Genomic DNA, 27,888 nt, shown 5'->3' with positions numbered 1-27,888 from the left:
ATACCATGTTATTGTTATTGTAATAATATATAAGGTAATAATGTATATTTACTGTTTTAAGGTTTTTAATTGTACCTGTGTAATAGTGTCATTCAATACACATTCATGTGTTTTTTTCTTTTGAATTATATAAAATATCATTGTGAGTGTCATACAATTAGAAAAGCGTTACTCTGTCTTCTGAGGTATGTAAAAAAGATTTATTTATTGTCTGTAAAAATCATCTTCGCGTGAAAAATTTGTAAATTAATTAATTTTTTACTTTTTATGCTTTATATGTGTAGCATTTGCACTGAAGAGGGGTTCACATAAGCCCGAAATGCATTTGTGATTTGCAATAAAGGAGTACCTAACTTAATAGCTGAGAGAAAGTCTACCGTTTTTACTAATTCGGATTAAAGCGACACATACTAAATCTACGTATTCATCAGCTACCACACCAGATATTGAGATGATATATTATAGTCTCATTCTATCAATCTGCATACCTGTAATCAAGTCCGAGGCGAGCAACGCTCCAGGATTTTTTTTCTGGATGGTATGCCCCGGATAACTTGGATTTATGTCCGTCACCACTCGACCGCTCTGTTGTGGGCCTGATCGAACCCATGATGGATATGAAAAAATGGTCCTCTTAGTGAAAAAGTGCAGAAAGACTTAAATTTATGCCCATATATTAAGTTACATTATTATTCTTAATTATTTTGAAAAAATGCAAGTAAATTATGCATTTAGATTGTTCGGTAATGAAATGTTGAAGGGATTTTATGCTTATGAGAACAATATCGAAAAAGGGTTGGCAGCATATCAGTACTCCGCATTTTGTAAGGCAGATAAGTGATCTAATTAATTTCATGAACTCGTGTGTTTCATAACAAGGATTTAAGTTTGGTTCATTTAAAAGTAAATTGTTAGAAACATCCTAACATCCGCTTTAAGTGTATTATATATAGGCTTACATAAGATTATTGCCCATACACAAATAAACAAAGTGATTTACTACGTCTGGTTATGTGGCACGGAGACGTATTTCCAATATCTATTCGGATTGTAATAATTGTTACAAACAATTACTTGAGTAACATGCAAAGTGTGATAAAAGTAATCCTACTAATTTAGTAATTCAGTATACATTGAGATGTCACTTTATTAGGTGCTTTCACACAAATTGGATGTTCTACTACTTTACAAATCATATGAGCATGGTTTTCGATATAAATGCAGGAAAACAACCTTTCTAGCATTAGTCAAACATATAACCGTATCAAGAATGGATAAAAACGAAGGATCTAACAGACTGAACATGGCATGATAGCGATAGGCTACAAGACGGGTTGTACAAAGCATTCTAAAATGGCAACTCTCCTGAGATTTTCACGCACCACAGTTTCAATGGTGCATGAAGAATGTGCAACGAAGAGAAAACATCCAGTCATTCGCACTCCTGTAGAGGAAGATTACTTGTTGACGACAGAAGCCGGAGAAGGCTAGCTAGAATTGTGCAAGTAAATGGATAGGCCACAATCTCACAAATCATTTCAGATTTCAACCTTTGTGGACAGAATAAATCGCGCCGGATTACTAGTCTCATGTTCTCACGAATGGGCTACAAAATCCGATAGCCATTTTGAGTACCATTTCTATCAACGAAGAACAAGAAAGCATGTTACCCGCGGGCATAACACCAGCATTGGACTATCGAGGATTGGAAAAGTTTGGTCTGACGAGTCAAAATTCGTTTCATCATTGTTGTACATTCTGGTACACGTGATGTAATGGCATGGGGAATGTTCTCCTGGCATGCAATGTAAGGGCCCGTTGATATAATAGTTCCACTTTCTGAATGCCGCATTGTGACATTCAGAAAGTGAAAACATTGTTGCGGATTAAATGCGTCCTTTCATATTGGCAGTTTAGTCTGTCAGATGGTTACCTTCAACAGGATAATACACCAGCATACAAACACTGAATCATTATGGAATGGTTTCATGACCACTTTGCTAGTGGCCCGCTCAGTCTCCAGATCTAAATCCTATTTAGGATGAGTTGAAAAGGATTGTTCACTACAGGTCTATACCTCCAGGAATATCTTCCAAATCTTCAGGAATTACGTGATAACTCATGATTGCATTCTGTACATCATATCCAATATCTCACTGAATCCATGGCTAGATAAATTCAGGCTGTTCTGAAGATTAAAGAAGGCTTAACATGATACTAGTTGTGTATACTTAATAAAGTGACGTCTCGTTATATTACAAGTAATGATGAGTACTAACTATTAAAAGGTAGTTAAAAGGCGATGTAATTTAACTGTTAGTTAGTTTGTCTGTTTTTGTAAAAGTAGTTGAAACTATTCTAGCGCTATATTCTAAAAATACACTATTTGAATGCCAGTTGTGTAACCATTAGTAAGCGCGAATAAACGATGCTTAAGGGTCTATGAATAAAAGGCGTCCAGACCAGGCCCTAAGCACTGTTTCTGCGGACAATATAAATATGAGAATTTTTTTTAATTATATAAGACATATTTTATTATTATTATTATTATTATGTGCTTATTCTGATAAGGGACGATTTAAAATTTGCAATTAAAAAATATTGTTTAAATTTCAATACCATCGCGACGAATGTGCAGGGTTAGGTTCTAAGCATTGGAGGGCCTTTTTACAATATTTTGCTTAAGTGACCGAAATTTATAGTTAGGCCATTGTGTGCAACACACTCAAACCAACTTTGTTTTCTACATTTCCGATTTTTCCATGAAAATTCCCGAAAACTATTTTACGGAGTAGAGTAATACGTAGTAACTCGATGCAAGTACGGAATAAAATAAAATAAAATAAAATAACATACAAGACAAGCCTGTACTTTCTTACCTATGAGCGTGGCAAAAATAGAAAAACGTGATTGGTTTTGTTTGAATTCGACTGACAATATAAAAATTTCGAACTACAATCGCTCAAAACGAGCGAGTAAAACCATATTTGTTAACTGAAAAGTTGAATCAATCTTCATAAAAATCGAGGTATATGCACTATTTAATATATTAATACATTACAGTGAATTAAAAAGGAAAACTGCAACGTAGTTACAGCAATTGAAACTAAATACGTAGTTAACTAGTAGTTTAATTACTAAACTGGAACATCAATTGTAACTAGTAATTAATTGTTAATTACAGACTGGTAGTAGTACTAATGTAAGTAACAATTAATTACTAGTTACAATTGATAGTTACAACAGCTTATATGTAAACCCTGTCAATTTACTTGCTTGCAATATTTAAAAACAGTAATTAATAAAATGTAACCGTTTAAGTATCTAAAAAGAGGATCTAGGATAGCACGTATAGCTTCAAATATACAGGGTGATTCAAAAGTCACAGAAATTTTTTAAAAAATTAATAACTCACAAACTATTTACAGTAAGACGATGCGGTTTGTAACTATTTTGGTACTAAAATTTTTATTACACAAAAAAATCTCACTTTAAGCATTTCTCTGAAAACCGCATCATTTTACTGTAAATAGTTTGAGTGTTATTAATTTTTTAAAATTTCTGTGACTTTAATCACCCTGTACTTTATCCTATTACTAATGACAAGTATGAATGGTTATTGGATATGAATGATTGGTAAAAGCGTAAATAGGATTCTGAATGGATCTATTTTTATACACGAGTAACTTATTGTAACTTTTATATACGAGTAACTTCTCCACTATTATAACTATTTTGAAACTTGGATGCCATCTTAGAATTGAATTTCTCTTATGACCAACAAACTGAACTTTGGCTGATTTCAAATTCGAACGTTTGGCAGTTAGTTCCTATGAAAAAGGGATACGATATTGACACGAAATTACAATGAGATACTTTATCATTTATAATCTCAGTGTCCTGCAGCTGAATCAGTAAATAAGAGAAGTAACAACGATCACCAAGGCCGAATTACGACTTTTAGAGGACGCAAGCACTTAAAGATTTTGGTGCCTCATATACTGTATATGTAATTCAATATATAACACAATAATAAATCAAAACATTAGTTTTCGAACTGAATGACGCCAGTAAATGCTTTTTTCCATTTATTGTGAGGGTTTCTTTTTGTGGACTTTTCAGCTGCACCATTTATAGTTTTGTCCCATATGGTTCATTGTAAATCAGGCAGTGGAAAATTTCTTAGTGTCCATTCTTTGATGCCTAAGCACGTGCTTATTTTGCCTAATGGTTAATCCAGCTATTCTTCGATCGCGTACTTAACTCGTTCAGAAATGAACTACTTTGAAAATACTTACGAAAATTCTTGTTTAAAACATGGCCAAACTTCGTCTCTAGAAAACTGCTGGTAAACTTAACGAATTAAATATTTAAACTAACTTGATTTAAATATTAAATGACTGTTAATAAAAATGCAATTTTCAAGGAAAAGAAGTTTAACCAGAAAAGTATGCGATGATATGTTTAAAATCAGATTAACTTTCATTATTCTTAATACAGTTTAATGCAAAATAATATCGTTTATTATATAAAAAATGACAAAATCTGAACAACGTTAAATGAAGGTACAGTAATTTTTTGCCAAAAGATATATACTTATTTCATAATTATTTTCTTTCACATATAAGAAGTTGGAGTTGTTGCTGTACCATTTTGTCATAAAATGTCAACTTTTATAAAATCTGTAATAAAAATTCTTTATGTAATCCTCACATCAGAAATGACAATGATGATGATTTTTACAATTTTTCATTCTAAATAAATTCATTTAAATAACTAAACAAACAAATAAATAAATGTCAAATCTAATTAAAAATTACTTCTAAATAAACAAAAAATAGTGAGATTTTTGTCTTACATAAAAAAAAAACTTCTCAAAAACTGGATCATACATTACAGCTTAAACTTTTCGGTAATCACATTTAATTATAAGTAATTAAATTTTTAATTGATTTAAAAATACAGACAATTTAAATCATTTTATTTTGTAAAAAATGATTTTTTCGTTAATCAAGAGTGAATTTTTGACTGATATGTGATAATTATAATTATTATAAAATACAATAACAGTTTAAATATATTTGTAATTTGTTTCTAGCAGATATAATACAAACAATTATTTTTGTAAATTTAACATCTCTCTCTCTCTATACTCGATACTAAAAAACATCGTATACACATTTCACTTTTTCTGGACAGATAAGGAACATTAAAATACATGGACAGTAATATACATTTTGTAATAAATAAATTACAATCCACAACCAGAAGATTCAAACTGAGCTGCATGATTGTATTGTAATGAAAGACTTCTTGTGGCTATATCAGTTACCACATTTCTTTATTTTTTTTCTTGGACTGAAATGTGGAAAAATGCACATTTGATGAAAATATGTACAATAGAGGTGGAATGGCACGGTTTTAAACATTCAATTTTCAATTAAAAATTTTTGTTATTAATAAACATAGAAAATATTGGTATCACTAAGATGAATGGACAAATATTTAAAAAAGGCTGTGGCAATAATTAACAAAATGTGATAAAAATTCATTGCGCACAAAGTGGAAATTAGATTTTCTAATCGACAATAACCTATTGTTGTCCATCTTTTCGTTTAAAAAAATTTAATGTTTCCTGAGATCTACGAGAAATACTTGAGTCCACACACCACCATGAATTTCTCGATAAATAATTCAGAGTCTAAGACGGCTATGTGAGCCGCCCGACCTATGAGTGAATTTGCACTGCTGGGAAGTGCGTGATGTACGTCGTAACGAAGGAACACAATATCGGGTTTGCTAATTATTGGCTGTAGAAGATTTGCAACCATTTCTCGATAAGCAACACCTAAAAAGAAAAAAAACAAACTAAATTAATTTGGCAAAATATAAAATAAACTTAGGAATATCCATGTTAATTTTTTGCTAACTTTTAATAACTTTAAGAGTAAAACTTAGTGTAATTAGTTTGCAAACAATTGGACTATCATTTTCAAAGCTAATTTGCATGGAAGATCATTCTTCTTAATTTATCTTTAAAGATAAACATTTTCAAATCAACTTTTAGTTAAGAATAAAGCTTTCTATCTTAAAAAGTATAGCATAGTGTGTTTAATTACAATTGAAATTAAGGAATTTTTGAAGTCTAAAATATTCATTATATTCTTCTGTATTTCAGTAATTTGTTTGATCATTTTCCTTTTTTCAGAATAAAAGCTGTGTTACAGTCATCAAGATCATTGTGATAATAGAAAATTATTGCATATTCGTGCAAAATATTCTTGAAAATTTACCTATCTTCAGTACAATTCATGAAATAAAGATATTATATCAAACTTTTTAAAAAATTCTAATGTAAAATAAATATATTTGTGCTAATTTATTAATTCAGCAGTTCTCAATCAAAATGCTATAAACTTCATTCAGTATGGATTATAAAGGTTTTGTTTGGCATACTTAGTCATCGATCCAGTGAACTTCTTGTAAGGGTGCCAGAAAATTGAAAAATATAATTTTAAATAATTAATTTTTTCTCTACTTATTATTATTATTTGTGTATTTTTTTTAATATAAAAATTGATCTTCAAGGTCACTTTTTGTTTTTATAAAATATATGGCACTAGTAAAACTAGCTAATGTTATCCATTTAAAATTTACTGTTATCCATTTCCAAATGTTCATGTTTGTTACTTTTAATATTTTTCTTCTTAAAATATATAAATATAATAAATATGTTTCGTAGATACATTTGTACAAAAGGTCCTTTGTATTATTGTTAATCAATATCTTCATCTATATATCAATGTAAAAAACAAGATTGTTTGTTTACTGAAGATAATCTTAGAATCTACTGAACCAATTTTTAAATTCTTTTGCTATTGGAAAGCTTATTCCTTCCAGATGAACATAGACCATATACTATTTTCATATTAAAAAAGGAAAATGCAGGCAAAAGATGTTTTTACCATGGCATTTGCTCACTTTGTCATTTGTCTGCTCTGTTCAAGGTCAATCTCCTCTGCCATTTGGTGAGTTTTTTAAACTTATTAGCTTATCTATTTGGTTTCGGATACCCTAGGGGAACATGGACTCCTAGTGCTTCATCTGATTTCATCCCCTACCCCAAACTCCTAAACCTTTTGAGCAATCTGAACAAATTTTGCACAGTTACTCTCTACAATCCTCCAAAAAAATATATGCTACTTTAAAACTCAGACCCTCACTCCTTCCTCCTGATTTTAACAACATTGAAACAAAAAATAGAAGACAAAATCTGGTTTCATAATATAAATCAGTTTACCAAATACGTCCACTGAGTTTTTACCTTTAATCTGACTGATTTCTTCATAACCAGGATTCTTCAACCTGTTTCTCACTGTGGACCAGTAAAATTATGGATAATTTTATGTGGATCAAGTAATTACATGTGACTATAAATTATGTTTATTTATTAAGCTTATATATGCTTATCTAGAATTATTATACATAAGAAAGTATGTGCAATAACTCTAGATTACTATTTAAATGTCATTCGTAATCAACTGTGCAAGCTTCAGTTTAGTCAAATAATTTTCTGCAGACTGGTGTAATTTTTTTGCAGACAGATGGTTGAAGAAACCATTTGTAACCATGCTATTAAAATGTGTAAATTTTGATCTTGGATTCATCAAGTATTGATTTGATCTAAAACTTCACAAATCCAAATCCTTGCATTTTATCTTTAAATCATAAAGATAAAATACAATAGCTTAGTTTTGTTGTCATTTCTACAATACTGACATTACAACTTGCACAACAGAATTTTTAAGTCAATTTGTGATTTTGTAGTGTGGAAATTTGAAACTAGTCCAAACCATAAAAAGAAATTGCATGCCAATTCAAAATAAACTCAAATAATAATTTTTCAGACAGTGTTGCTGAATTTACAAATTCAGCAACACTGTCTGCAAAATACGAGTATGATATTATGTTCATTTATTTATTTTATAAAGATTTAAAAGAAAAAAACAGATAAAAATTTAAAAAAAAAAAAACACTAAAGAAATCGAAAATCTGGAAGTTCTTCAAGGCAATCTCAGTTAGAAGCTTGATGGCCAGACGGCCAAGATGGTTAGTGTTAGTCTGGAATAAAACTCCACAGGAATTTTTTGTGGGTGGTATGATTCAGATAAGTTGGATCCAAGTTTCTCACCATCCAGCCACCCCATAGTGAGCTTGGCTGAATCTTCAGAGGATATAAAACAATGGTCCTCTTAGTTCAAAAGGGTGAAAAGAGTATAGAAAAAAATAAACTTTGTGAAATATATTATATGTAATAAGTTGTTGTCTTTTATACTATATTCAAGGTAGTTTTGTTATAGTATTTGGCTGGGAGCAATCACTGCCTATATCCTAACTGACTTCTTTGAAAACTGATTGGAGGCAGAGATAGGCCACTTTCAAAAACACCCATATCTAAGTTTCACCTTTTCCAGTTTCTTTGCTCTGAACTTCTTCAGCTGAGTCAATTATCACCAACATTTTACGATAATGGATTGCCTTGTATAGTAATACTTGTCTCATTCTTGTTTGTTCACACAGTAGTACTGTTAGTCCTCTCTTCAAAACAACTATTTATATTTAATCTTGGGATTTCTTTATCTCCTAACTTAGAAAATTACATTTGAATGCACTCAATCACTATTTTGGTCATCTGTAAATTGTTGGAATGAAACTGTCAGCTGATTGACAAGGCATTTATTTATACAATAAGATGTTTCTTCTATATATTTCTCATCTCTTCCCAAACCAGATGCTGTAAAGCTGTGTTCTGATTGGTTGAGCTTGCAGAAATGCTATGCTATCAGCTAACCCCATGCATGTCCATTAGTAATTGTTTTATTTATACAATGTGACAATTGTTTTGCAAGCTTCTCATCTGCTCACAATGACAAAACTTATAAAATAAATTTAGTATTTAAGTTTGGTATTCTTATTTATTTTATAAAAATTGTAAACCAAATAAATACATTAACGTATGACCAACTACTACTTAGGCTCTTTAATTTAGCATTAACTACACCATATAATAAGTTTTATATTAAAAACTCTAATTTTATTTCAATTTTAAGTTTTTTATTATTATTATTTTGTAAATTTTTTTGGGGCCAGACAACCTTTTGGATAGGCAGGACACCGTAGTCATACCTAGTTATGCCATTGTTAATCATCATAACTGGGAGAAAATTAAAATTGCAAAGACACAAATATAGTTCATTTATCATTTTTTAGTACAATCAAATATAATGAAATAAATTAATATAGACATTTCAGGTAATGCAGTGTACTTTCATCATTTACTACAAACAATATATAGAAAAGCTGTATTTAATAATAATTAATTATTATTAAACATTTTAAAATTAACTCATTTTATAATTATTTGTAATAAAAAGTTATCTGAGCAAATATAAGATCAACATAAAAAGTAAATCTTCAATTGTGTTGGAAAAACTATGATAATAGAATTTTTCATACAATTTTATTGTGATGAAGCCAATATAATTCTTAGCTAGAAATGTATGGCTTTTATAATTCAAAAGTCAGAATTGCATCAAGAATTGCTGAATTTTTTTAATTCTATATAATTTTTAAAACTAAAAAGATTTAAAGAAGTAAAAATTTTTAATAAACAAATTTTTATTCTTTTAAAATAAGTCATAACTTGAGACCAAATCAAATATCTAATTGTAATCTTTACTGGGCTATCTTTTCTTCTAAATAATTCTGAAGTATTTTATTTAATTTCTAATTATTATTAATATTAATATAAGAGAGTAGCCTAATTTCCTCTCTTTTGTCAAATCATATAGTTAATCAATTAAATTAGTAGTACAAGCTTAGCCTAATAATTCTGATTATAAGATATCTGGTTTAATATTAATAAATTGGAATGGCTGGATTGCTTATGTACATAACTTTAGACACAAATAAAACTGAAATTTTCTTTAAAGTTCTGTATTCAAATTTTTGGAGGATAACAAAAGCTGTAAAATATTAAAGATAATAATTTCAATATAAATTTCTCTAAAATTTCATTCATACTATAGTTAAAATTATTATTATAAATATCATTATCAGAGGATCTCAACATTTCAGAACAATTTTATTATTTGAATAATAATTTGATCTACATTGATAGATCATTTATAATCATCAATTTTTTTTTAAGATTATTATTCTCAAATTACTTTTCTTTATAATTTACTTAAAATAATTATTCTTAAAATTAATGCAAAATTTCTGAAATATAAAAGTTTTAATTACTATTCGAACCTTGTGGTGAAGTGTCTTTTAAAGCAGCTTTACATAACTCAATACGAGCAGAATGTAATGGAACGTAACGATCCTGGGATGATCCAAATAGAAGAACATTCTGAAAGTATTCTAGCCCTAAATAATTAAATAAAAAAAAATTACTACTTTTTTAAAAACTGTGTGTAAGATTTACAAATGATATTAATAAATCTTTAGAAGAAATATGAAAAACATGCTTATGGCAAAAGATATAAATCAAAGTTTACAAAATGATCAATTATATTAGCTAAATTATTTATAATTAAAATAGTAGATCTTTTTATCTTAAACAGTATTATAATAGCAATATTATGATTCATTTAAAGTAAGTTTATTTCATATTTAAAAAAAAATCTTTCTAAGAATCTTATTTACAAAAAATTGAAAGTTTATATTTAGTAACTATTTTCTGTAGTCAGAGAGTCTAAAAACCTTAATATAAGATCAGTGAAGAACTTTAAAGTGTTTGGATCATATTTTGTCATAACCAGTGTTTTGAAGAAAAAATGAAGTTACTATAGATATCATGTCTTAGCAAAGTCATATGATATCTATTAGTAAACTTAAATGTGAGACTACGAACGATGTTTTTTATTTTCACACTAACTGCGTAGTTAGTGAGAGTGACTTTCGTCGTCCGAAGGTCATCGACAAGGGACCACGATGTCACGTGACCCCCATACGTCCGAGCGACCGGACAATAAATGACCAAATAAGGTATGAATTTCTCTACGGCGCAGGAGACTGTCATAAATCAGGGAGAACTGTCAAAAGACGTCAACTATTCTCAGATTTTTCCCACGCTGATCAGGTATATAAAGGGGTCGGATTTTCTACTCGGGGCTGAGCCAGGGCGCTTAAGCCGAAGAAACCCCTCTGCAAACCTCCCAAGAACTTCGTCAAGGAAGAACTCTACATATTGGGAGCGACGGAGCATACACCGTAACAGGACATCGCTCCACATAGCCTTCAAAGGACACCTCGGATTAGAAGACAACGATCACAGAGTGTTTTATCAACGCCCTATAACTGGAGAACGTTGCCTTCAAGATAAACCCTTGCCATTATAATTTATCTCTCTCTAACGTGAGCTCTCTCTCGGATTTTAGCGTTAGGTTAGAATAGATTTTAGAATACCTATCTTGATACACGTATGTTGTATTTAATATCTTTGTGTAAATTTTCATAGTTGTTTATTAAATGTGTTCGTTAATTTAAACCCGTGTAGTCTTTTGGACACCTGATTACGACTTCCGACTCCTCCCCACTCATATTTTTAGCCCTCCTATTGCCATCCGACAACCGAGAACGGGTCTTTCCAACCCGTGCAGATTAAGTGGTCATTAGGCTTTAACCCAGTGGCCCCCTGCTACTCACATAAAAGTTTTAGTTGGGAATTAAGTTTTTACATTTTTGGTTGATTTTTAAACCTTAATATGTTGCAAAATAATTGTGTAGTTTTGAATAAATGATTATGCTCATGCTGAATGCTTTTTTCTAAGATATCTTCATTACTAATGTTTTCCTCATCAAAAATGTCTCCTGTTCTTGTCCTCTATTTTTCTCTGTCTACTGCTGCATCCTCTTCTTTCCATGCTCTTCTTGGCCTTTTCTGCACATTTTATATTTGGTCAGCTTCTCCTCTCCCTCTGGTTCCCAGTTTGCTATCAGTTTTGGTATTCTTCTGTCATCATCTTTACATGGGAATAACATTTCATCTTTTCTTCTGATGACAGTCATAATGTTTTACTTTATTTCCATTTTTTCTCTGATTTATGGATTTGTACGTTTTTCTAATCTCAATATCCCTGTTGTGATTGTCTTGAAAATCCATCTTAGTTGCTAACAATTCTGTTCATTTACACTGTTCATTTACATTACTTATGGTTCATATTTATAGTACCATAATACAAAGTATTTTACTATATGCTTCTGAAACGAGTTTTTTGTTTTTGTCAATAGTTGTTTCTGTTTGATAAGATAGAATTTAATATGCTTATTGCTTTTCTGGTTTTATTTCTTCTACTATTAATTTCAGTGTTTGAAGTACCTATCTTGTCAATGGTTGAGCCTAAATATTTGAAGTGTTCTATATTCTTAATTTTATTTTCAATTATTATTAATTCATTCTTTTTTTTGATAGTGTGAGATTCAGGAGGGGGCAATTTAGTAATTAGATTAATTAGTTAAACTGATGAGCAGTTAATACAGAAGTGGCAAAAGCCACTTCCTTTCTCCACCACCTGGCATTGCCAGTGACCTCTGATCCGATAGATAAGAATGATCAAATAACCATACAAATCAACAATTTTAAAGATGTTTTGAATAAGAATAAGTGTTTTGAATTTGAGAAAATCCAAACAAATAATTATTAATTATAGGAAATTGTCAAAACAAATGAAATTATGTGGCAAGATGAGTCACAACAATGGCTAGAAAGTATCAATAATTTGGCTGAATTGTCCAGTTCTTGACAACTTGTATCAGCCGAACCAGGACAAGGCTCAAACTTAGACCACATTAAATCAAAGTCACCTGACTTCTCTCCCACGCTCAACACATATAAAAGGGGTTAGAACTCATGTCTCGGGGTGGAAATACTAGAAGCATAGATAAAGCTCTACCTGCCAGCTCCCCGACAGCCTATGGACCACCAATTCTCAATTAGATCCATGATCGTCTCCTCGACATTGTATGAATAGGATCCATAAACATCAAGTTATCTTCATGAGTATCATACTTAGAATTGTACTTCCATTTGTAAACTCTCTCTCTCTCTCTCTCAGTCTTTTAGCATTTAAGGGGAATTAGTATATAGTTGATATGTTAGTCCAAGAACAAAGTATCGGACATTATGTTGCAAATATCTGTCTGTAATCTTGTATACTTTACATTAGTTCATTAAATTGTTATTTTTGGTAGTTAACCTGTTCCTGTGTGAACTTATTAGGCACCAACACCCTATTCAATGGACTTATCACCCCTCTGTCACTCAGGTCAACCATCCAGTGACAAAGTGAGCAGTCTTCACCAGACTGTCGCTGGTTCAAGGGGGTTTAAACTGGTATCCACTGACCCCCCCAGTTTCTCACAATAGTGTAGAACCAGGTTGCACCTTATTCTATGCTGCAATGCAAGGCCCTTTTTTTTTAATTTGTTTTCTTGACCAATAAACAAACTTGGATTATCCATATATATGCAAGATGCATTTCAAGCTTTTTGCTCCTCTTAGGTTGCCTTTAAATTACAAATTAATTTACAATGTTTTACAAAAAATTTTTTTACCATTAAGATTGCAAAACACACTTACCTTGTTAAACCCCAATAGACATTTCTTAAAATTATATCTCTCTTTGATAACAATGTTGAGTAATTTTGTAACCAACTTTTAAACCTTTTCAACTCCATATTTTAGTAATTCTATTTTGATTTCTCCTGTTCCTAAAATTATCTATCTCTCTTATTTTTTCCTGCTTTTAACTCATTTATAATTTATGATATTTCTATTCTATGATATTCTATTCTCCTTGGATAATCTTAGTTTTTGTAATAAATTAACTAAAATACTAAACATTATTATATATTTATTTATCAGTTGTCCCAAAAACATTAAATTTTTTCCAAAAACAATGGGTTCAAGTGGCTGAGGAAATGCAAATAGTTCTTAAAACACATCATTATGGATGATGAAACGTGGATCTACACTTTTGACACCAAAACAGCTCAGCAATCAAGTGAATGGTGCTTGAAAGGTAAAGCAAAACTGATACGACTACGTCAAAGTCAGTCAAAAATCATAGTCACGTTGACTGTTTTCTTTGATTGTCATGGTGTTGTGCATCATGAATTTCTTTTGACTGGCCAAACTGTCAAACAAAGATTATTATTTGAGTGTTTCGTGTCATTTGTAAAAAACAACCTAATTTGTGATGAGAAAACTTATGGATTTTGCACTACAATAATGCACATGCTCAAAATGCTCTTGTTGTTCATGACTTTTTGGACAAAAATTCAACAAATATGGTTCTGCAAGCTCTGTATTTATCTAATATGGCCCTGTGTGACTTGTTCCTGTTTCTTCTACTAAAATTTCTTTTTTGTGGTCACTGTTGAGTTGATTGATGCCATAAAACAAAATTTGCTGCAAGTCCTGAAGGAGTTTCACTAAAACAACTTTAAAGCATGTTTTGAGGATTGGATAAAATGTTGGTGTAAGTGAATTGCAGTGGGAGGAGATTACTTTGAAGATGAAATAAATTTTGATGAAGAAATTAAAATATTGCATTTTATTGAACCATTTCAGATACTTTTTGATCACAGAGGTATAGAGAAAAGAACAACAGATTGTACTTTCTGAATTACAAACACACAAAAAACTTAAAGTTGATTTTTACTTCTCCTGAAAAATTTAGTTCTTGTGACAGTCCTTTGTCTTTGAGGTACCAATATATTAAAGCAATAAATTATATTTTGAAGATTTATTATAAAATTGCTAATGATATTTACTATATTAGGGTAATTTTATGTAGGACTGATATATGTGAATTTGTGTTTTTGCAGATGACAATTGCTTAAGTCCATGGTTCTCAATCCATGGTCTGCGGAACATGGGTGCTCCGTGAAGTCACTTCAAGTATTCTGCAAAAAAATCAAATATACAATTAAAAATTGTTGCAAAAGAAAAATCAATACAATGTAAAATAATTTTTGTATGGAATGTAATCAGCAAACGCCAATGTCATATACTAGACTGAGAGCACTCTAGATTTCAAAAAGGTTTGCCACTGCTTTAAAGCTGATGTATTGTAAGTATCCGCACAAAAAATGTCAAAGTTTAGTGTTCCCTGCTTCAAAAAGATTGAGAACCACAGGCTTAAGTTAACTTTTAGATGCACAAGAGTAATTCTGATTATTAATGTACACACCGACTATTTTTACTATGAATTTCAGTATATATAGTGAAACATGTAAATAAAATGTTAATTGTACTTTGTACTTTTCATAACATTGTTCTGTTAATTGTAATTGACAACTTACATAACATTTATATAACATTTGCTACTTGAGATGAAGTAAAATTTATGAAGAATTTCGTTTTACACAATATCTGTTGACACACAACCCCAACATAAAACAAGATCATATTGTATATTAAAGTAAATATAGTATTAATAAATGATTACCTGGTTGTTTACTCAATCTATAAAGAAACGATTGTCGCACATCTATTGTATCTTTCAAAGCTAATTGTAAAAGTGATCCTGATTTCTTCCATTTTTGCATAAACCACATTCCTATAAATACATATATTTTTATTTATTATTATTATTATTATGTATACTTTTGCAAAATTGTTCAAAACACATTTAATTTATATAATTTTTATTAATTTGATATCCCACAAATTCTTTCTAATGTAGATTAAGTATCTAAGTTTTAAATTATCTGTTTTGTTATTAATTTATTATATTTTAAAAATATATAAATGTCAAATATTCAGAACAATAAGTTATTTAATAGAAAAAATTTTGAATAAATATCAATACAATGCTAACTACATAATGACTAAATTTTATATATGCACTACAATTAAATAACTAAACTAAATATAAATCTTATATATACAATTGGTGACTGACATTTTTTGTTTTAAACAACTTCTTTCATGTCAATCTTGGGTCCTGTTGAAGATAATTTAATACAAGCATGATTCAAAAAGGAAATTATTAAGAAAGTTTCTTGTTTTAGATTTAATAGAAAAAATTTTGAATAAATATCAATACAATGCTAACTACATAATGACTAAATTTTATATATGCACTACAATTAAATAACTAAACTAAATATAAATCTTATATATACAATTGGTGACTGACATTTTTTGTTTTAAACAACTTCTTTCATGTCAATCTTGGGTCCTGTTGAAGATAATTTAATACAAGCATGATTCAAAAAGGAAATTATTAAGAAAGTTTCTTGTTTTAGATTTAATGAATTTTACAAATTTTTTCAAAACTTAAATATAATTTATTAAGACAATAGAACAATCATCGTCATTTCAGCATACTCAGTAGCATTGCGTTCAAAATTTAAAGATTCTTGATAAACCACATCAACATTAAATTATAATTTAAATTTTGATTTAATCATGAGTTCCTTTAAATATATTTTTAAAAAATATATAACAATACTATTCCTTTATTACATTTTGATAATTATGGATCCTCATTAAATTTATATTTGACAATACTAATCCAATTTCCAAAGTAAAATAAACTGTTGTTAGGCAATTGTGCATTTGACTAATTTGATATGAATTCATTGAATATTTGTGGCTTGTTGATGATTATTCTGCATATTTTGAATACATTCATTCTGAGATAGTCAAACCTTCTTAAAGGAGATTTGATGTGATTCTAAATTTTGTGTGTGTGTGAAATGTTGAGCTTGCTCATTCATATCACCTGAAATATTTATCAATGGGTTCATGTAAAAAATAAACTATCTAATATCTGAGATATCAGATAAATATTTATTCACAGGCATTTTTAATTGAACATTTCATTGAACAGCAACTTAAAGGTTTCTCATATTAAGTTAGCAATGGACAAAAAACTAAAAAGTATTAACAATGAGTTTGAGAAAAGAAAAGTGTTTAATAATGTGTTCTACCAAATCGGTGTAAATCTGTAGGACAATATACCTGAGCTTGCTACAGCTTTAATTCAGTTTCCAATCTAAAAAGTGTCAGTTAATTTTTCTGCAGTTTTCATAATTATCATTTATATATTACTTAGAGAAGTCTTTCAGCTTTGGAATAAAAAGTTTCTATGCTCTATCTTTATTACAACTCTATTTATTGAATATTTTATTCTGAGGTCACGTGATGACATCAGAATTTCCAGGTCTCTTTCGGTAACAAGTCTGCCCCTAGTCGGAGTCTGTAGATTTTTACGCGACTCCACAGCCCTGGTTTTAATACTAATTTCAATACAAAGGAGAACAAATAAGTTACTCACAGTATTTTATTGCAGGAATACAATTAGTGGCAATGTGGTGAAACCTGGGTCAGGAGCAGGGCTGCAGAGTTGGTAAAAAAGCACTCGACTCTGACTCCTGATAATTTTAGTACACTGACTCTGGCAAAATTAAATACTAAGTCATTTTATGGAAGGAAGAGCTCATAGAGGGGTATCCTACTCTGAACGCTGAAGAACTGGGGCATTTATCCAAATACTTTTATAGCTAGTATTTTTCATATTTAACTTACATTAATATTATTTGTATAAAAAATTTATTTATTAATTTTTCAAATTTTGAAAACATTTCTTCTATTCTTTTTATATTATGTTTAATATATTTTTTACTTTATTTTTGTTTAAGTGTTCTGCTTGAAATGATGTTGACTCAAGGAAAGTTTGAAAGCATTTATTATGATCACCACTAATTTTCCAGCATAATCAAAAGCTTTGTATTTTTAAATTAACAGTTTTTCTAAACCAACCACTGATTATATGCATCTCATGTCTCTAAGGAATTGTGAAAATATTTTTCCAAATGTGAAAATAATCCTGGGCTCATGAATGATTGTGTAAATGATCTATAATTGCCCAAACAATCACTAGAGGACTTTCAGTTAATAAGTGCGATTGTATAACATGGATGCTGTTAAAAAACTTTAACACCTTTTTAGTGTTTGTTGACATTGAATCCTACAATGAAAGATCAACATCAAGATCATTTTTTATGTGTAATTTGTAATAGTGTTTATCGGTTTTATGAAGTTTTTCGCTTCAAGTCACCTATCATTCCATCCAGTGACTGTATGGAATGATAAAGGATTTAAAGGCCTTAAACATTATTCATATTCATAACAGCATACATGATAACATGAACAACCCAGGATATCTTCAATTAAAAATTGAATTATGACTATTTACAAAATAATTGTTTTAATGTTAAAGGATGCTGAATCCTCAAATAAAAGGTTGGCGTTTCAATCATTTTTAACTTTGTGTGTTCTCTTTATAATTTATCACGTGTTCTATGGAAGTTTATCCAAACCAATATACAATATACTGTTACTTCTGTGGTGTGTTAAAAGGATGAAAGATATATTTGAAAAATTTTATAAAATTTTTTGTAAATAGTCATAATTCAATTTTTAATTATTCATATTGTCTTGATTTTCAAATTGTGAAAATATATTTTCAAGCATTATGGTCTGTTAGAAACAGACACTAGTCCATATTTAAAATATATTTAATTTATATTTGATACTATTGACATATTCATCTTTTTAGAAGCCAAAATTAAATACAAGTAATATGAGTTAAAAATCACACAAAATACAGTGATCAGTAACAACTGCAAAGCAGACAATTTAAATGAATACATGCTACTAGACTTGTTAACTGAACGATCAAGTCAGTGAACAAGTCTGGCAGTTTTGGAAATTTTAAGTGTCTTCTCTCAATTCTGTCCAGATTAAAACAGGTGCCAAAACATCACTGTAAACTTGAATTTTATTAAAACTTATTGTAGTTTATAAGAATTAATATGTTAAAAATGGCCAAATGGCCAAGCGGTCAAGGTGGCAGCCTACTGCTCTGGGGGACCTGGGATTAAATCCAGACAAGTCAAAAAATCCCCAGGAATTTTTTGAAGGTGGCCCGTCTGGATATATTGAGCTCCATCCCTCACCACCCAGCCAACCCATGAGCTGGATGGTGAGGGACTGCGGGCCTGGCTAAACTCATAATGGGCTTGCTAAAGGAGGTCCTCTTAGTGCCCACAGGGAAAAAAGAATTAAAAACAAAATTCTTAAAAAGTATAAGAAAATATAATTTTATTCACAATCATCATAGAATTCAATTTCAACACTAATAAAATTAAGAAAAATAACGACACTTTAATTTAAAATCTAAAGTAACATAAGATATAAATTATGTTATTTTAAATATGATATAAATTAAGAATATAATTTTTACCCATATTTACAAGTCCACTGTTGTTATAGAGTGTACCCAAATGAGGACCTGATAAAGACAGAAAAGTATGAAGTTGATTCAAATATGGTTTCATCTCTGGCCTTGCAAGAGCTGAACGAATTATAATATTTCCAAGTGAATGTCCAATAAAACTGAAAAGTTTTTAAACAGATAAAATTTAAAATAAATAAAGTTATAAATTATAGAAATAACTTTTAAATACATTTGTCTTTTTTTAAAAGACCATACTAAAACTTAAACCCTAATTTAATGATTAATTTTTATCAAACAACTTTGAAACACTAAGATGTTCTTTGAATTGGGAGAAACCTATTAAACATATTTAAATTTATCTGAAATAATATTAAAACATCAAAGAAATATTAACTTCTTTAAAGTTGGGATTTCTCTCTCACGTTTTCTCTTTAAAAACTCTGAAATTTTTCTTGACTCCGAGTTTGTTTATTTACTTACTGAGATACTAATTTTATTACATTTATAAATATTATCATAAACTACACAAGACTTCTAATTAAAACTGTCTTTGCTAAATTAATTNTTAAAATGCAAGAGTTGGAGTTAACACATTTTTTTCGACTCAGACTCCTCTGGCCAGAAATTCCTCCCAACTCAGACTCCACAGCCCTGGTCAGGAGTACAGTGAATCTCCCTTTACCAAAAGATAGGTCTGCATGAGGTGTCCTTCTAGTGGTGCACAAGAACTAGCAAAGATGTCAAGTAGTGTTGATATTGTCCACACTACTTGAGCAATGAACTGTTGTGCATTTTTTGTAGGCTAAAAGCAAAATGCCCATACAAATTCACACGAAGATAAAAGAAGTGTACGGGAATATGTACATGGACTGTAACTATATACCTAGATGTGTAAGTTTTTCTGAGAGGTGAGATGCACTTGCTGATTAGCCATGTCCTGGCCACCTGGTTAGCATGTCCACCAACAATGTTGCATGAATTAATGAGACAATTTGGAAAGATCATTGTATCCATCTACAGACTTTAGCCAACCTTATAAACATTTCATATGGAATAGCTTATAATATTGTCCACAAAAAATTGCAGTATTACAATATCAGTACTCAATGGGTCTCTAAGTAATTGAGTCTGAAATAGCAGGGCATGAGAATCATCACACCATCTGCAGCAATATGCTATTGAAGGAAACAGGTTTTTCTAAACCATAATAACCAGTGATGAATCACAGCCTACCATTTCACATTAGAAACAAAACAAGCCAGTGTGGTCTGGAAACATCCTTCATCCCCACCAGCAAAGAAGTTTTGGGTGTAGTCTGCCAAGATGATCTTGTTACAGTATTCCGGGACATCAAGAGCCTACAACTGGTGGAATTCCTTTCTTACAGGTCAACCGTTACCACTGCAATCTACATGAAAACTTTGCACAAGTTGTACCGTGCATTTTGTGATATTTGATCTGAATGAAACCCTTCATGATAATGCACATCTACATGTCCAGCACAGGGCATGCACAAATTGCTAGGTATGGCTGGGAGGTCCTTATGCACCCCCTTTAGTCCCAAATGACTTATCTCTTTCATCCCATTAAGTTCTTGGAGGGTCAACACTTTGCCTGTGATGTTAAAGTGAAAAGTGCAGTCTTCCAATCGTTGTTGTATAATCAGAATATGAAGTACTATGAACAAGGCATCTTTAAGCTTGTCACAGTGGAACAAACAAATCAAAAGGAATGGTTCATGTGTCAAAAACTTACTAATGGTTGTCCCTTGCTGTCAGTTGCCTTAACTTTGTTTCTGGTATTTACTTTGGTGGTTACTTTGTTTGCTTGAAAATAATTATTGTGAGTTACTTATTGATTCTCCTTTGTAAATTAATATTGAAAAAAATATAGAATTACTAACCAAATGCAAAGATACTAATTAAATTAACTATATTAAGACTGAACTTACAATAATAATATTATCCTTATAAAATTAATAGTGTTATTAATGTTATTTATTTAAACAATATTAAAAATACTTTGTATACATCTGTTCAAAGCCTTTTAAATCAAAGTCTAGTAGTTTAAAATTTTTGAAATATTTATGTTTTTCATTAAATATTAGTTTCTTTTTATCATTTTCTTTTAAACTATTCATTTTCATATCAAAAGTACAATTGTCTTTCTAGTCAAGTATCTCTCTTTATAAAAATTGAATTTATGGAAAAAATTTTTTTCGTCTGTTAATTTTTTCAGAAAAATCACCTCTAACAATTTTATATCCCTTCAATTAATAACATTTTTACTTCTTTTTTAAATGTTTTCTTTTTCTAAATTTATTACATTTTATCCAATCCTTCTCTCTCTTATATGCTATTTTAGTCAACTATCAATTTGCAAACAAAAATCTTATATTTTCATTTGCAAATTTTCTACTCTTATTTAATGTTCTTACCTAGAAGATTTAAACACACATGTTGCTCAAAAATAATTATAAAAAATTATATCCAACAAACAGAAATATACAGACATTTCTCAATTTGCAAATGAGATCTACTAGAGCTTGTTATAAGCTTTTGTTCATTATGTGTTCATTATACCTCTAATTATTTAAGAAAATAGAAACAATTAGCAAAATTAAAAAACAATATATGTAACAGTACACTTACTGTTAATAAGCTTTTACCCATCAATATTTTCATTATTTGATCATAGTCATTTACCACATAAATGACTACATGAAGATGACACATTAATGGATGGAAGAGAATTTGATAATGAAATAATTGGTTTGTCTAGCATCTTATGAGGATTGTAAGATTTTCTAGAGATTACATAGTTAGTCTCCTTATTAAAACTCTCCTGTAACATGCTAGACAGTTATGTACAGTTGAAGGAGCTATCAGATGTGTTCACTATGATGTTCATTACAGTAAATGTTAGATAAGATTAAATGGACTACAGTGGTATCTCAGGATACAAAATTAATCCGTTCCGAAACTGAGATNATCCCCAGGAATTTTTTGAAGGTGGCCCGTCTGGATATATTGAGCTCCATCCCTCACCACCCAGCCAACCCATGAGCTGGATGGTGAGGGACTGCGGGCCTGGCTAAACTCATAATGGGCTTGCTAAAGGAGGTCCTCTTAGTGCCCACAGGGAAAAAAGAATTAAAAACAAAATTCTTAAAAAGTATAAGAAAATATAATTTTATTCACAATCATCATAGAATTCAATTTCAACACTAATAAAATTAAGAAAAATAACGACACTTTAATTTAAAATCTAAAGTAACATAAGATATAAATTATGTTATTTTAAATATGATATAAATTAAGAATATAATTTTTACCCATATTTACAAGTCCACTGTTGTTATAGAGTGTACCCAAATGAGGACCTGATAAAGACAGAAAAGTATGAAGTTGATTCAAATATGGTTTCATCTCTGGCCTTGCAAGAGCTGAACGAATTATAATATTTCCAAGTGAATGTCCAATAAAACTGAAAAGTTTTTAAACAGATAAAATTTAAAATAAATAAAGTTATAAATTATAGAAATAACTTTTAAATACATTTGTCTTTTTTTAAAAGACCATACTAAAACTTAAACCCTAATTTAATGATTAATTTTTATCAAACAACTTTGAAACACTAAGATGTTCTTTGAATTGGGAGAAACCTATTAAACATATTTAAATTTATCTGAAATAATATTAAAACATCAAAGAAATATTAACTTCTTTAAAGTTGGGATTTCTCTCTCACGTTTTCTCTTTAAAAACTCTGAAATTTTTCTTGACTCCGAGTTTGTTTATTTACTTACTGAGATACTAATTTTATTACATTTATAAATATTATCATAAACTACACAAGACTTCTAATTAAAACTGTCTTTGCTAAATTAATTATCATGTAAGAAATATAATTTAAAATGGTAAAAAATAAAATGTTAAAATTTCAATATAAAAAAAATTATAAAATCCTAAATTTTAACATATCAATTTTTTAAAACAAATTACTAACAAATATAAATAAATAAGTAATGAGCAATTATTTATTGTGACATTATCACAATGCTGAGCTGCAATTTTTAATCATATTTTTAATTTATTTAATTTAAAATGCATGCTCTTCACCTCAAACTAGTACTGTAGTGTCTTGCTCCTGTATATCATACTTTTCCATTAGCAATGGAGTCGTACTGGTCATTTAACTAACTCCTTCCAGGGGAAAATTTTTTGAATTGAAATAATGCAACTTCCAGTTTGCATAAAAAGTTTGTATATAGTTAGTTAATAGGGACCTCCTGCCCCTAAGCTTTCCATATCTGGTCTCCAATTTCATTTACCTAACACCATTCTCGAGATTAAGAAAAGACAAACAGAAGAACAACAGTGAGAATTTATATATTGGGCTGAAATTTGAAAAAATTGCAACCCAATAATTTATAACAAACTAAAGTAAAAAATTTAAATTAACATAATTAAAAATACGACTTAATAGAAGATATTTATAAAACCAAAATTAGGAAACAGAATTAAATTTTCCTTTTTTTAATAACTGTTTTACAATAGAGCCCAATACACAATAAATATTGAAATAGCCAAGCCATAACAGAAATTGACTGAACAGGGCTTAAGCCCTCCCAGTACACACACAAAAAAAAATTATAATTTATTTGTTCAATCTTCAAAACATTGTTTTTAAAAGCATTTATGATGTCAAATATCATTTATCAAACCATCCACAATACAATTGTCATATACATGTTAATAGAAGATTCTTACTAATTATTCAAATATTTTAAATTTTTAATTAGTCCCTCCTTTGGGTTCTCCTGGATCTGTTACTTATGATATAAGAACAAAATCAATACATAAGTTACATAGAACTCCAAAGACAAGAAAGAGTGGAGAGATTTGGATAATATAAATAAACCCAATTGACCTTGTTATTTCAGTTAAGGGAACATGACACAGCAATCCCCATGGATCTCTCTTAAGCAGAATTGACTGTATATGTAGATCTTCAAGATCTTCATTTTATTTCAAGTCTAGATCAATTAGACATATACATGAGGGGCTTATCATATATATTACCATATATATATATAGATCTTCATATTCATATATATATATATATATAAAGGCCTTTATATTGTATATAAACTTCCAGTGTTGTATATAAAACAGAACATGTTTGAGAAATCTAAAAGGTGGCTTTCAAAAAGGCAAAAAGATTAGATTAATTTTATTGCTGGGATTTTAAACTTTTAAAGAATTTTTCTATTTTATTTTCTTACACACAGAGAAATAAAAAAAAAGTAAATCTCTAATCGAATAAAAACTCAATTGAAATTCAAAATCATGCATCAACTTTGAAATGTAACAACATGAATTATTCTAAGTTAATAAAAGAATTTGTAGTAAAGTAGTTGAGTCAGCTTATTACATATACAAAAATTACATTTATTTTTATATTTTTTACAAAGTTTTCATAAATATTTTCATCAAAATTTATAATTAATACCAAACATTTAATAATTTAATGAAATATATTAGATTATTATTATGCTATTAATGATTCATTTAAGTTGCAATAATTTAATAAGATTTATAACATTTATAATTAAAACATAAGATTTTAAAAGTTAACATTAATTTTAAACTTTTATATTTTTCTATAAGAATTACAAAATCAAATAATAAAATATTCAAAGGCATAATCCAACCTAATTTTTGATGGCTTCAATCCATAAACTTCTATGTGATAAGTGATTTCTGATACCAATCTGTCAGTCATTGTTTCAAAGTCATCAAAAGTTTCACCCTAAAAATTAAAACTTTTTAATCAATTAATATACACATATATATTTCATTATAGTGAAAATTCTTAACAACATACAATATCAACAAAAGCTATAATATCTTAATTTTAAAAGTATTTAGTACAGGAAAACAGTAAGTTTTTATTTGTAATAAGATCAACTTACATGTCCAGAAATAAAATAACTAAACTCATAAGATAATCATAGAAAAACTGATCATATGAATATTTTGTTCAGATATTCAAATATCTTAAAAACAAATATAAAGTGAATAATTATAAAGTTTCATTAGTGTTGTTAAACAGTTCTTAATCAAAATTTAATTATGTTTTCACAACCCACAAAAATATTACTATTAATTGTAATATATTATATTATATATTACAATTAAATGAGATACAGCAATTTGATAATGTTATAGTCAACAAGGCTAGACTATCCTTATAGTATATCCAAGTGAATAGAATTGCAAAAGTAATCTGGATATAAAAAAAGGAAAATAATCTTTAGGCATTTATAGGAACTATAACACAAACTAGTAAAAACAAGAAACAAGGCTATAGTTCTAATATAAGAAAAAAAAATTGCCATTTCCAACAGTTTTATTATGAATTAGTATGCTATTTTGTACAAAATTAAAATTGTTGTAATTATATGTGAGGCTCCGGAAGTGGGTCGAAATTCGTGCACAGAAAATGTTTTAATTTCATAGGAAAAAAAATTTATAATTATAATTATTATTCTTATAATATTGTAAAAAGAAACCATCAAACGCAAAATGAATTTTTTTTGTCCATATAAGGACATATCTGTAAAAATTTCTAAGAAAGTCGAACTACTCAGATTAAAACAATGGATGAATTTGAGTACTTAGATCGAACGTCTTCGATAGTAATCAAATTGTCAATCGGAGTTGACTCACCCCGCGATCTGGGCACCGATCTTGTTACAATTCGTAACGAGGAGGGGGACCAATTAGAGAGCAGGGGTAGATTGGCATCAACCTATCAGAATGTTCGATCTGGGACTCAGAAAAAACTTATAAAAACTGTGCAAAAAAAAGGATGTGACGTTCTTGGTTCGTTGTTCTTGGCCTTTGGTTCGCAGTGCTCCTCTCCAGGATTCTTGTCATCCGGACATTCTCCCACGAGAACTTGTCAGATATTCAAAGGACTTGTCTTCACCCTCCCAAGCCATCAAGATCGCTAAAGTCCACCTTGTAGATAGAAGACCTTGGTTCAAATAGTGTTGTGCAGCCCGGAGTCAACGTCTTCACACCTCCATCGCCGGAAGAAAAACTATCGTCAGAACAGTTGAACTTTTAGTGTTACGAACTTGTTGCTTGACTTGGATAGGTGTTACGCCGTTTTAAGGATTTGTTGTAAGAAAAATTTTTATATTTATTAAACGATATACAATGGAGAACCTGTCTCAGTAAGTTTTTTCACTCCCACACGACAGTGCTGACCGCTCAACTGTCACGACGCTTTCTCCCCAATCGGCAAACCTCACATATATTTAAATTTGTAACTTCTTTTAGAAAAGCTGTTTTATTTTTCTTTACTTTTTTTATAATATAGATTCTGAGAATGAGGGGAAAATATTCCTTAAAGCATTTAATAGGCCAAAGACTGCATTGATTTTTTTTAATACAATTCAAGGAGTCATATGATTATTTTTGTTTCATTTACTTTGGTAATTACTTTATTTTCAATATTTTATAAATTTTTTATTTATAAATATTCAACAGATTAAAAAAACGTATTAATAAATTTGTAAGAAAGATTAAATTATATGTTTTTATTTAATTTACATACCTGATTACGCTCCGACATAAGAAACTCAAAATTAACAGTTGGAAGTCCTAATTCCAAATAGGTTCTAACTAATCTTAAATCTGCACTATTACCTGCAATATCAAATAACTTTAAGAATTTCAAAATATATAACTTATACATGCTATATTCTATGAATACATTCAAGCAAATTCCATATCTAAAAGAATAAGATTAATACATTTAGCCTTTTCCCCATGTTATGGTAACATATTAACAAAGGAGTCCAACTGACCTGATCTGACAAAAATTCAGACCATTAACTACACAGTTCTCCATCATGCTTGACACAGAACTATCTAGTTGAAATATACTGCTCATTCACTAAATTCTGAGTGTATATTTTAACATTAAAATATTTTGATAATTTTCCATTCATACAATTATCAGTTTTACAAAATAAAGTTCACTATTACAAATGTTAAACACAATAATTAATAAAGCAATTTAATTTATCATTGCTGCAAACAAAAACATAACAACCATAATAAATAAAATGCACTGAACTAATTATAAATATTTTAATCAGGGTTGTGGAGTTGGAGTTGTGGAGTTTTGATGTTTTAGCTGGAGTCGGAGTCGTCAAAAAATCCGCCGACTCCGACTCCTTTTTACTTACCAACTTGTTATGTATATAAAACAGAAAAGTATTGAAATCGTGTCAAATTTGACCCTCCAAGTTTTTTTTTTTTTTTTTTAATCTACACGTTTGGAGACCACCGGAACCTCTCAAAAAAAGTCAATAAAAGGGGAAAAATTTGCGTGTGTGTGTGTTGTATCTAATTTGTTTAATTTCTTTATTTTCTGTTCTGAGATATTAAACAATATTTTAGAATGGGTAAAGTTTAAGAAACGAAATGTGGCACTGTAGCTTGCATATAAAGGGGCATTAATACTATTAAATTTTGGTTCTTAATTAAAG

The 27,888-nt window shown here is 29.4% G+C and overlaps 1 protein-coding gene across 1 annotated transcript in view; it reads right to left on the bottom strand.

The window, feature by feature from the left end:
• Positions 1-5,095: 5,095 nt before the first annotated feature.
• Positions 5,096-27,888, bottom strand: part of LOC111630647 (protein FAM135A-like) — a 114,156-nt gene continuing 91,363 nt past the window's right edge. Inside the window, 5 exon segments of the mRNA XM_023374784.1 lie at positions 5,096-5,848; positions 10,315-10,431; positions 15,519-15,629; positions 22,654-22,805; positions 25,036-25,133. Of these exon segments, the coding sequence (XP_023230552.1) occupies positions 5,643-5,848; positions 10,315-10,431; positions 15,519-15,629; positions 22,654-22,805; positions 25,036-25,133 (684 nt within the window). The 3' untranslated portion in view covers positions 5,096-5,642.

Source organism: Centruroides sculpturatus, unplaced genomic scaffold, assembly GCF_000671375.1.
Source record: "Centruroides sculpturatus isolate CEXI.00-Female unplaced genomic scaffold, Cexi_2.0 scaffold626, whole genome shotgun sequence".
NCBI lineage: Eukaryota > Metazoa > Arthropoda > Arachnida > Scorpiones > Buthidae > Centruroides > Centruroides sculpturatus.
The sequence above is the reverse complement of the archived record's forward strand: the minus strand, read 5'-3'. Positions and strand labels throughout refer to the sequence as shown.